Genomic DNA, 12,870 nt, shown 5'->3' with positions numbered 1-12,870 from the left:
TTGCTTTCCTTTATGGCTAACATTTCTTTCTTTATGCTATCATTACTTTGTTTAATGCTAACATTACATTTTCATGCCTAATATACTGTAGTTATTTTAATGCTATCCTAACTGTTTTCATGCTATCCTACTTCATTACCCTTACAATACTCTTTTTATTTTTATGTTAGCCTACTTGTGTTAGCATTAACCTACACAGGGATGGAGAAAGAACTCGGGGAGGCAGCAAAAGGAAGTTAGCATTCCCAAAGCTAAAAACAGCAGCCAGAAAACAGCCGAAACATCCAATATATGTCCTCAGTTGGTTTTGTTTCATCAGCAGCAGATACATTTTTACGGTATTTAGCTAGGTAGCTAACTGTAGCAGCTATCTTAGTGGTAAACAACGCAGCCCCAGGCCACAACTCCATTTAGCTTCACCGTGGCCAAAGAGGTCAGTGCTCAAACTCGAGGCCCAAATCCGGCCCGCGACCTAATTTTATGTGGTAATAGAATATAATATACAATACAATTGGTGTAATTGTTGAATATTTGCTTTCTATTTGCCCTAGACTTCTGCTTTCAGACGTTGTTATTCAGGAAGGTATTACCAGAACTGATAATAATCCAATGCAGGCCCAACAATGTAATATAATACATTATTTAATATATATTATATTAAAATTTAAAACCGGCCACTGTAATGCTGATGTGGCCCGGGATGAAATTGAGTTGGACACCCCTGCTTTAAGTGGACACGACTGAGCAGGAAGAGTGACGCTAACTGACCGTCCTTGTCTTCCAGGTGTCTAAGAACAAGAAATCGTGCCTTAAAAGATTGTGTTTCAATGTCAGAGCTTCTTATTTCCTGTTCCCATCTCGTCCGTTACGTGATATATTATTATTTTCTGGTATTCTTTTGTTTATCACCGAGGCATTATGTTTTGACAGCGTCACCGTGACGTGTTAGGACATGTTGCAGCACAGCAGCACTGAGGGTGAGGCGGTGTGTGCTGCAGGAGAAATGAGTATAGAAACGAGCTTCTGTTAAACCGAGATCTATGTTTAAACACACACACACACACACAGACACACACACACACAGACACACACACACAGACACACAAGTTTCAGCGACAGTCAGCAGGAAATGCTGACTGTCGAAATCAAAGACAGAAATCCCCCAGGCAACCCATTTGAGAACATTTAACGAAGACGGAAGTCAGAGAGTCATTTCCTTTTTACTCGTTTGGTTTTATCTCTTTTAGTTTCCACGGTGCGACAGATAACACACACACACACACACACACACACACACACACACACACACACACACACACACACACACACACAGACAGACAGACAGACAGACAGACAGACAGACAGACAGACAGACAGACAGACAGACAGACAGACACACAGACACACAGACACACAGACACACACACACACACACACAACACACACACACACACACACACACACACACACACACACACACACACACACACACACACACACACACACACACACACACACACACACACACACACACACACACACACACACACACACACACACACACACACACACACACAGGCCTTGAATAAACCCATTCAGCCTCTTTCTTCTCACATTTTACTGTGAGATTATCGTACCGACTGTCAAGGCCTCAAGAAATCAACTAATGACGATCCAAGTATTTCATATCCTGTTGTTTTAAACCATTGTTTCACTTATTTCAGCTTCAAAGGACACAATACATATTATATTTCTTTCAGCAGCTATACACATCATTGTCTCTTTGTAGAATACCCAGAGGTGGGAAGTAACTGAGCACATTTGCTCAAGTACTGAGGTACTTTACTTGAGTATTTCCATGTTATGTTACTCTGTACTTTTACTCCACTACAGTTCAGAGGTACATGGTGTACTTCTACTGCACTACATGTATTTAATACCTTTAGTTACTTCACAGATGATAAATTATGTGAAATCTAATCAAGTGTTGAATCAGACTTTAGTTCCACCTGGAGTAAATCCACCAGCTACCCTGCAGTCTACCAAGTACTTCAGACTAGCTGCACCTCCTCCAGCTACCCTGCAGTCTACAAAGTACTTCAGACTAGCTGCACCTTCACCAGCTACCCTGCAGTCTACAAAGTACTTCAGACTAGCTGCACCTCCACCAGCTACCCTGCAGTCTACAAAGTACTTCAGACTAGCTGCACCTCCTCCAGCTACCCTGCAGTCTACAAAGTACTTCAGACTAGCTGCACCTTCACCAGCTACCCTGCAGTCTACAAAGTACTTCAGACTAGCTGCACCTTCACCAGCTACCCTGCAGTCTACAAAGTACTTCAGACTAGCTGCACCTTCACCAGCTACCCTGCAGTCTACAAAGTACTTCAGACTAGCTGCACCTTCACCAGCTACCCTGCAGTCTACAAAGTACTTCAGACTAGCTGCACCTTCACCAGCTACCCTGCAGTCTACAAAGTACTTCAGACTAGCTGCACCTTCACCAGCTACCCTGCAGTCTACAAAGTACTTCAGACTAGCTGCACCTCCACCAGCTACCCTGCAGTCTACAAAGTACTTCAGACTAGCTGCACCTTCACCAGCTACCCTGCAGTCTACAAAGTACTTCAGACTAGCTGCACCTTCACCAGCTACCATGCAGTCTACAAAGTACTTCAGACTAGCTGCACCTCCACCAGCTACCCTGCAGTCTACCAAGTACTTCAGACTAGCTGCACCTCCTCCAGCTACCCTGCAGTCTACAAAGTACTTCAGACTAGCTGCACCTCCACCAGCTACCCTGCAGTCTACCAAGTACTTCAGACTAGCTGCACCTCCACCAGCTACCCTGCAGTCTACAAAGTACTTCAGACTAGCTGCACCTTCACCAGCTACCCTGCAGTCTACAAAGTACTTCAGACTAGCTGCACCTCCACCAGCTACCCTGCAGTCTACAAAGTACTTCAGACTAGCTGCACCTTCACCAGCTACCATGCAGTCTACAAAGTACTTCAGACTAGCTGCACCTCCACCAGCTACGCTGCAGTCTACCAAGTACTTCAGACTAGCTGCACCTCCTCCAGCTACCCTGCAGTCTACAAAGTACTTCAGACTAGCTGCACCTCCACCAGCTACCCTGCAGTCTACCAAGTACTTCAGACTAGCTGCACCTCCACCAGCTACCCTGCAGTCTACAAAGTACTTCAGACTAGCTGCACCTCCACCAGCTACCCTGCAGTCTACAAAGTACTTCAGACTAGCTGCACCTCCTCCAGCTACCCTGCAGTCTACAAAGTACTTCAGACTAGCTGCACCTTCACCAGATACCCTGCAGTCTACAAAGTACTTCAGACTAGCTGCACCTTCACCAGCTACCCTGCAGTCTACAAAGTACTTCAGACTAGCTGCACCTTCACCAGCTACCCTGCAGTCTACAAAGTACTTCAGACTAGCTGCACCTTCACCAGCTACCCTGCAGTCTACAAAGTACTTCAGACTAGCTGCACCTTCACCAGCTACCCTGCAGTCTACAAAGTACTTCAGACTAGCTGCACCTTCACCAGCTACCCTGCAGTCTACAAAGTACTTCAGACTAGCTGCACCTCCACCAGCTACCCTGCAGTCTACAAAGTACTTCAGACTAGCTGCACCTTCACCAGCTACCCTGCAGTCTACAAAGTACTTCAGACTAGCTGCACCTCCACCAGCTACCCTGCAGTCTACAAAGTACTTCAGACTAGCTGCACCTTCACCAGCTTTGAGAACACTTTCATGATCAATCATTATAAAACACATCATATATATTATTCTGAAATGGACCAATCTGCACAACGACTACTTTCACTGTCTTTCACTCATCATTTAGATGAGAATACTTTCTACTTTCACTTGAGGAACATTTTGAATGCAGGACTTTTAAGTACAAGATCTGAGTACTTCTACTTTTACTCAAGTACAAGACCTGAGTACTTCTACTTTTACTCAAGTACAATATCCAAGTAATTCTACTTTTACTCAAGTACAAGATCTGAGTAATTCTACTTTTACTCAAGTACAAGATCTGAGTAATTCTACTTTTACTCAAGAACAATATCTGAGTACTTCTACTTTTACTCAAGAACAAGATCTGAGTACTTCTGCTTTTACTCAAGTACAAGATCTGAGTACTTCTACTTTTACTCAAGTACAAGACCTGAGTACTTCTATTTTTACTCAAGTACAAGATCTGAGTACTTCTACTTTTACTCAAGAACAAGATCTGAGTACTTCTACTTTTACTCAAGTACAAGATCTGAGTACTTCTACTTTTACTCAAGTACAAGACCTGAGTACTTCTATTTTTACTCAAGTACAAGATCTGAGTACTTCTACTTTTACTCAAGTACAAGACCTGAGTACTTCTATTTTTACTCAAGTACAAGATCTGAGTACTTCTACTTTTACTCAAGAACAAGATCTGAATACTTCTACTTTTACTCAAGTACAAGACCTGAGTACTTCTACTTTTACTCAAGAACAAGATCTGAGTACTTCTACTTTTACTCAAGTACAAGATCTGAATACTTCTACTTTTACTCAAGTACAAGACCTGAGTACTTCTACTTTTACTCAAGAACAATATCTGAGTACTTCTACTTTTACTCAAGTACAAGATCTGAGTACTTCTACTTTTACTCAAGAACAAGATCTGAGTACTTCTACTTTTACTCAAGTACAAGATCTGAATACTTCTACTTTTACTCAAGTACAAGACCTGAGTACTTCTATTTTTACTCAAGTACAAGATCTGAGTACTTCTACTTTTACTCAAGAACAAGATCTGAATACTTCTACTTTTACTCAAGTACAAGACCTGAGTACTTCTACTTTTACTCAAGAACAAGATCTGAGTACTTCTACTTTTACTCAAGAACAAGATCTGAGTACTTCTACTTTTACTCAAGTACAAGACGTGAGTACTTCTACTTTTACTCAAGTACAAGATCTGAGTACTTCTACTTTTACTCAAGTACAAGACGTGAGTACTTCTACTTTTACTCAAGTACAAGATCTGAGTACTTCTACTTTTACTCAAGTACAAGACCTGAGTACTACTACTTTTACTCAAGAACAAGATCTGAGTACTTCTACTTTTACTCAAGTACAAGATCTGAATACTTCTACTTTTACTCAAGTACAAGACCTGAGTACTTCTACTTTTACTCAAGAACAATATCTGAGTACTTCTACTTTTACTCAAGTACAAGACCTGAGTACTTCTACTTTTACTCAAGAACAATATCTGAGTACTTCTACTTTTACTCAAGTACAAGATCTGAGTACTTCTACTTTTACTCAAGTACAAGACCTGAGTACTTCTATTTTTACTCAAGTACAAGATCTGAGTACTTCTACTTTTACTCAAGTACAAGACCTGAGTACTTCTATTTTTACTCAAGTACAAGATCTGAGTACTTCTACTTTTACTCAAGTACAAGACCTGAGTACTTCTACTTTTACTCAAGTACAAGACCTGAGTACTTCTACTTTTACTCAAGAACAAGATCTGAGTACTTCTACTTTTACTCAAGAACAAGATCTGAGTACTTCTACTTTTACTCAAGTACAAGACGTGAGTACTTCTACTTTTACTCAAGTACAATATCTGAGTACTTCTACTTTTACTCAAGTACAAGACCTGAGTACTTCTACTTTTACTCAAGAACAAGACGTGAGTACTTCTACTTTTACTCAAGTACAATATCTGAGTACTTCTACTCAAGTACAAGACCTGAGTACTTCTACTTTTACTCAAGAACAATATCTGAGTACTTCTCCCACCTCTGAGAATACCTTCATTCAACAAGTAACATGGAACTTCTACTCTTAAACTCTATACTTGCATTACTTCTCTACTTCTTCAGCTATGTTTCAGAAATATTTATTATCATGTTATATGAATAATAATATTCTGTCATTCCTAAATGCCAAAAGAAAGTATATCGATGTAGCTGAGACATCCCCCCCGGGGTGGATCAACCGGTGTCATGTGACCTCCCAGTGGGTGACGTGGCTCTGGTCACGGGTCTCTTGTCCTTTGAGTCATGGCTCAGCGTGGAGACTGGACTCAGCTCCAGAGACGCTGCTTTCTGTATGAAGAAGACTCAGAAGGCTCCAGCACACATCAACCCAGCTCTCGCCTGCCTTCCTCAGCTTCCAGTCATACACATATTCATTTATAGATACTAATAATAATAATAATGAGACACTAGGGCTGCTCGATTATGGCAAAAATCATAATCTCGATTATTTGGGTCAATAATTGATATCACGATTATTAAAAACGATTATCCATTTACTTTGAAAACATCAATTTATTGGAGAAATTTTTTGAACAGTATGTTTTGAGTATAATAAGTATAATTCAACTGAAAAACTAATTGAAAAAAAGTCATAATAATAAAAAAATAATCGTTTTATTTCGATTACGTTGCCATAATCGTAATTACGTTAAAAATACGATTAATTGAGCAGCCCTATCAGCAGACACATGGCCTTGCAAATATAGCAGAGTAGTTGAGGCCTTTGTAGGCGACTCCAATCACCTGATCCAGGACTTTGATCTGTTCCCTATTTCACATCCAGAGGCCACCCATCGTTCTTGGTCTTCCTCGTTCTATCAGATCAACTGAATCAATGCATAGCTTCAAACGGCAGCTCATAAACCAATGTCGATAAGTGAGCCTTACAAACATGATGGAGTTGATGTGGCAGCGCTGAAACAAGCTGTAGTCAAAACGTATGACCTCCTTATAAAGTTGTTAAAGGTGTTTCTGGGCACCAAGTCAAGAGGAAACACCCGGTTCTTTAGCAGCTACATGCTCCAGTATGTTCTCAAGCTAGTTGTTTTTTTTGGAGAAGTGAAACAAAGCGGCACAGTTTCAGGCTTCAAAACCAACACAAAGGAGGAGAAATGCAGATTTGGGTGATGAGTTATTACGCGCGTTCACACCAAGTACTTTTCACACAAAGGTTCCTGAGAACTACGATTTAGTTCACACCAAAAAGTCCCAGGAACTAAATTAGTTCATCAGAACCTTTTTCACCCCATTTTCAGTCGCTGCTAGAGAGCAGGGGCTTTCGTGGGAGAAAAAGGTTCCTGTGTCTGATTGGCTGGGCGGATTGCAAACCACGCCCCGTCAAACTCTGAAAAACGTTTGTGAAGCCGCCATTTTATTATCCTCGCATTAGCATTATTAGCATTAGCATTAGCCCCGCGCAGAAACGCAGAGAGACTAACTTATGGCAACACAAAATAAAACATGGGAGCGGTGGAGATGAGGAGGTGTCGGCGTTCTGGCGATTTACTCGATTTACTCGAAGCTGCTGGGACTCCCAGCAGCTTCTACTGAAGCCAGTCCCCAACTCCGGGGACTTTGGGCGGCAGTATACGCCGTGAAGTGGTTTGCGGCCTGCCAGTAAACCCAAAGCAGAAGAAGAAGAAGTGACGTCAGCGGCTTCATTTGCCTAATCCTCCCTCAGGGACTTATTCCGGTGAGAACGCGATCTGTACTTAGTTCCTGAGAACTAAAGAGTTCTCAGGAACCTTTGAGGGAAAAGTCTTGGTGTGAACGCGCCTAATATGTTTGACCTTGCTTGGCCTTTCCTTTCAATGCCACCATCTCAAATATAAAAACCTAATTTTGCAATATTAATCAAGACGTGTCATGATCCCCAGAGGATATGTGAGCCGTTTACATTATTAAGTAGAAGGAGAGCGCAGATGCCATCCTGCTAAAAACAGACACACAAACCGAACCCAAGACACCGAAAGCGTTTTTTGAACTCGTCATACACTTTCACATTGTGAAGAGTCTACAGCCAATGAGGAAGTGCCTCACGGAGTTCCTCTTCCCAGTAACGGCTCCAATAACAACTGACGAACTATGAAACTTCCCAACTAATAGATGCAATATATTCTCTTGTAGGAGCCACAGCTCTTTTGGAATGTCCCAGTGATTCCCACAGCATGTTAATACTTTGGGTACACATTGAATACTGCTTTCTATTCCTCCATCTTGTGGCTGTGTGACTCCCTCTCTAGGATATCAGCATGTGAAGGACACTGCTCAGGAACTAGTCTCTGTATGTGATGACTCCTTCCCTTCTGGAGAGGATCACAGACACGTGGATCCTGAGATTGAAGCTCAAGCCGTGATTACTAATATAACCTTTTAAGTATTCAGAAAAAGTCCGAATTATGAGATTTTTGAGAAAAAGTCAGATTTCTTTTGAAAAAACTGAATTTTGAGGAAAAAGTCAGAATTTTGAGGAAAAAGTCAGAATTTTGAGGAAAAAGTCAGAATTCTGAGAAAAAGTCCGCATTTTTAGAAAAAGTGCATTTTTAGATTTTGAGAAAAATACCAACAAATTCTTTTTTTTGTTTTGAGAGGATCATAAACACATGGATCCTGAGATTGAAGCTCAAGCTGGTGACGAGAGATATTTTTCTAACACAAACCAAGTAAAAGGAAGTCCACCCGACTCACCTTGATTGGCCCAACGCTGAACTGGATTTTCCGATTGGCCGGCGGAGGCTCCTCCTCCTCAGGAAGTCCCTGGATCTCTGAGCAGCTGCTCTCCTTCTGATAATCCTCCTCTTCCTCCTCTTCCTCCTCATCTTCCTCGTCCTCCTCATCGTCGAGCTGACTTCCCCCAGAGTCCTCCTCTCCGATCCCACTGTACGCACTGATATCCACCAAATCGCCCTCGGAGTAATCCTCCTTCCTCGAACCATCCTCATCCTCTTCCTCTTCCTCTCCTCTCCTGTCAGAGTCCTTTCCTCGTTCCTCCGGGGAAGAGGAAGAGGAACCAGGAGGATCTTTTTCTCCATTTTCCAAAGAGGCATGAACGTCGGCCTGAACCAGCCTGGATCCGTCCTGCTCGTCAGTTTTTGGATCCTGACCCGGAGGAGTCATTGTACTCGAACCCCGAGCTTCAGTCGCTATCGGCTGGACTTCCAACTCCCCTTTGACCTCTGAAGAAGACGAGGAGGAGGAGGGGGAGGAAGAGGAGGAGGAAGAGCAAGTAGGCTTTTTTTCTCCTGACTGTCCAAACCCTTCCTTGTCTTCGCCGGATATCAATTCAGTTGAGCTGTTTTGTAGACAGTCTGCCGCCAATTCTGGTAGTTTTGCTGCCTTGGTGCTCATTTCTCCTTCTGTCGCCTCCTTCTGGTTCTCCTTACTGGGAGGTGGCACCTTCGTCTGAAAGAGAATCAGAATCAGAGTGTCATCAGCATAATAACGTTTCAAAATGAATGCACATAGAAAAACAAAAGGACCCAAATATGAGCCCTGGGGAACACCGCATTTAATTGTTTAGCTCTTAGATTATTTTTCCTTCACATAAAACACAAGCTCTAACAGATTAACCCAATTTAAAAGCATGTTTTGTGTTCAGCACACTCTTCTCACCTTCCTCCCGGTCGCCTCCCCTCTCGCTGGAGGTGGTTTGGGTTTTGGCGGTAAAACAGGACCCGGCCGACGTTGGGCGACATTGTTCTGCGGGGGGTCGGTCTTCTCTGTCTTCTCTGTCTTCTCTGTCTTCTCTGTCTTCTCGAACTTGGCGCTGAGCTGACTAACGGTCGGACTGACGGCATCCCCGACTGAAGCTGAAGCAACGGGAAGAACGTCAGGAGCAGGGATAGAATCAGGAATAGGAGCTGGAATAGGAGGTGGAGCAGGAAGTGGAGCTGGGGGGTCGTCCAGCCGGTCCAAAGCCTCCGTGGATCCGTTAAATCGAGCCACGACATCCAGACGGCTGTCCTGGAAGCCCGATGCTCGCTCCTTCTTCAGCAAGATCCGGTTTGTGGCAGCTTGCTTCTCCTGGGAGGAAACAAAACCAGAAGCATTAACCTCCCAAAGTCACATTTCAGACTTGATCCGACTGTAGCGGCTCAATTTCCAGTTCAGTTTGAGTCGCCGAGAGGCTGAGCTTGGCTATGAGCTGCGACGCGTTTTCAATGAGAAAGTCCATACTGAAGGAAGATAGTCTGACGATATTTAATGAACAAAATCTAAACATAATAACTATAGGGACAAAGACGACAACACAAGCTCACCCTCTGTCATCCGCACTCGACATGAACAGGTGACATATATACACAACCCATGTGACAGTTACCGGAAGTGCTCAACAAATACAAATAAAAGTGATGTAAACAAATAATAGTAATACAAATAATGAACTCAGGCTAAGTAGCATTTGGCACCTACGCTGACCATTGAAGTATTATCGTATCATATCGTTTCGTATCGTATCAAACCAAGATTGGAAGGTTTTAAGATTCAAAGGTTTTATTATTATATTATTTATTTTATTTTTTTATAGGATCTCTCCATGTGATTATTGATTATCCAAACCAAATCCAGACCTTAACCTCAGACCGATCAAAGCAGGATCGTAACGGGAACATCTGGATCCTAGGCCTGATTACACACTGTCCACACACTGTTTTCACAATAACTTTTACCGGCACACACACATGTGAATATATTTAATATGTATATATTGAACTGTATATAATTGTATCTTTAATTGTATTCATCTCTAATCAGTGTGAATCTGTGCTGTGCTGTAATAAAGCTCCATCTTATCTTATCTTATGCACAGATTTCGACTCATGCTTGATAAATGTATCTGTCGGCGTGAATTAGGGCTGTACGATATATCGTGTCGTGACGATAATCGCGATATGCGCATGCGCGATATTCACATCACGTGGCCGATTCTTAAAAATAAAATGTGTCATGTCAAAACACGTCATATTACAATTATTCTGCTGCTTGCTACAAAAGGAAAACTTGCGCGGCTCTCATGTCAGAGATACCTGAGTGAGTGACAGCAAAGCAATCACAATCAAACCTCCAAAGCAAAGGGACGGAGATTAAAGGTAGAAACACTGAATACAGTGGTTTCATGTGTTTCTCCAGTTCGGCGCTGCTAACCGAGCTAGCTCAGCTCGTCGCTCTGATAACTTCAGATCCAGAAGTCCGTGACTAAAATCCTTCATCCGGTTAAATATAGTTAAAAAAATACCAATTGTATCATTAAAGTTCAAGAAATGATGGTTTGCGGACAAAAACGGTATTTTCTTCAATTCCTGTATGTTTTCATATCGCCATATATATGGCAGGGGTAAAAAAAATCGCAATGTCAGTTTTATCCAATATCGTGCAGACTAACGTGAATTGTCCCCAACAAAATCCGGCAGTCGACATCACTTGTTAGGAACCGCCTTTTTTAAATCCACCAGTGGGGGGTATTTAATCTCTTCACCACAGACCTTATTTTATGCTAACAACCGAAAACACATCCAGAAAACCATCGACTTGCGGACCAGGGAACAGGAAGTGATACCACGACCAGTTTCACAGTTGTAGCACTCAGTCCCGCACCACTCTCTAGTACAGTCGGTCAGATGGTCTTGAATTCAAACTATACTCCTCTCACCTGTAGAGTCCGCTGCTCGAAGATCCTCCTGGTCTCCTGGAGTTTGGAGAACCCCCCCGCCTCCGCGCCGGGTTTAGAGTCGAAGCGGTTGACCCTCTCTGAAACCACAGCTCCCAGTTTGAGCAGAGCGCTGTGGTCCACGTTCTCGTTCAGGCTGGAGGCCCTCGGTAAGGACAGCTTCACCGTCTGATCTGAACACAGGAGACAGGAGGGTTAACAGGGACAAGACAGAGAAGAAATACATCCCAGTGTAACTCGGTTATATTGACGATTGGTTTGGACCATCTTTTGTAAAGGTGTAGATAATATTATACTCAAGAACAGCTGAGATTTGGGAACATTAGGAGCTTTTCATGTCTTTAAAAGTGACGACAAACCCCGCTTAATGGAGAAGTGAGGGGTAGAATAGAACTTTGATCCACGATACTACGCATGGTTTCTCCGAATTAGGTTGTTTAAACAATCCCACTGACTTCAAAAAGCAAAAGACTATTTCCATTTCCTTCTTAGTGAATTAACAAAAACTAAATACAAATTAACGAACTAAATACAAGAAGAAGAAAAGTTAGTATGGCGAGTTCAGATAACACACAGGAGCTAGAACCACCTGCTTCTTTTAAATCAGCTGTGGGAACATTTCGGGTTCCCTGTGGACTACAATAACGATGAGGTGTGCGAGTGGTGGATCCGACGAGGACGGTGTGTCGGCGTTGTTCGATAGCGGTGCGGTATGCTAATAGAACACACGCCAAACATGCTACATCATATCGGAAGCCATCACCCAGATTTGCCAATCACCGGAGCCCGGCAAAAGACAACAGAAGCCAGGAGACGTGAGAGCCGAGAGACCAAAAATAAATAACGGAAGCTTTTGGCATAATGTTTTTCAACGACTTTGCGCTCTGGAAACACTTTCTTATTATTTATGATGTAATATTTTCAAGACATTCTTTTTAGTTTTACAGCTTGATGAAACCTTTTAGTTTGACTTCAGCCATTATAGATACTATGGCCATCTGAGTGTGTGGTTTGTTTTTAACTGTTTAATACAGTTAATTATTCAAAATGTCAGAGTTCCTTATTTTTAAACTGAAACTATTGTTCAAACATAAATAGCAACAAACCTGGAATTATGCATTTGGGACTTTTTTTTGCTTTTTTGTTGTTGTACCGAACCGTGACTTCTGTGAACCGTTACTCCCCTAGTGGCCTGGTCCTCTCCCTTTAGTTAATTAATGTGAAGTTATAAAGTTATTCTGAAAGTTGATTTCATAAAGCTCAGGTACAGTGGGTATTATCTGGTGTCCGTTCTCTGTACAATATAACTACACTGCACAGACTGGGCGGCTATAATAATAACGATTGGCTGAATCGCTAACG

General features: G+C 42.4%; 1 protein-coding gene across 1 annotated transcript in view; it reads right to left on the bottom strand.

Moving 5' to 3' along the window:
• Positions 1–6,014: 6,014 nt before the first annotated feature.
• Positions 6,015–12,870, bottom strand: part of LOC117441887 (neurabin-2-like) — a 14,113-nt gene continuing 7,257 nt past the window's right edge. Inside the window, exons 3-6 of the mRNA XM_034077904.2 lie at positions 11,491–11,681; positions 9,453–9,863; positions 8,529–9,242; positions 6,015–6,128 (exon numbers count right to left, since the gene is read on the bottom strand). Of these exons, the coding sequence (XP_033933795.1) occupies positions 6,015–6,128; positions 8,529–9,242; positions 9,453–9,863; positions 11,491–11,681 (1,430 nt within the window). The remainder of the gene's footprint in view (positions 6,129–8,528; positions 9,243–9,452; positions 9,864–11,490; positions 11,682–12,870) is intronic.

This window comes from Pseudochaenichthys georgianus, unplaced genomic scaffold (genome assembly GCF_902827115.2).
Source record: "Pseudochaenichthys georgianus unplaced genomic scaffold, fPseGeo1.2 scaffold_2111_arrow_ctg1, whole genome shotgun sequence".
In the NCBI taxonomy this organism is placed as follows: Eukaryota; Metazoa; Chordata; class Actinopteri; order Perciformes; family Channichthyidae; genus Pseudochaenichthys; species Pseudochaenichthys georgianus.
Note: the sequence above shows the minus strand (reverse complement) of the source record. Positions and strands in the feature narration are given on the sequence as shown.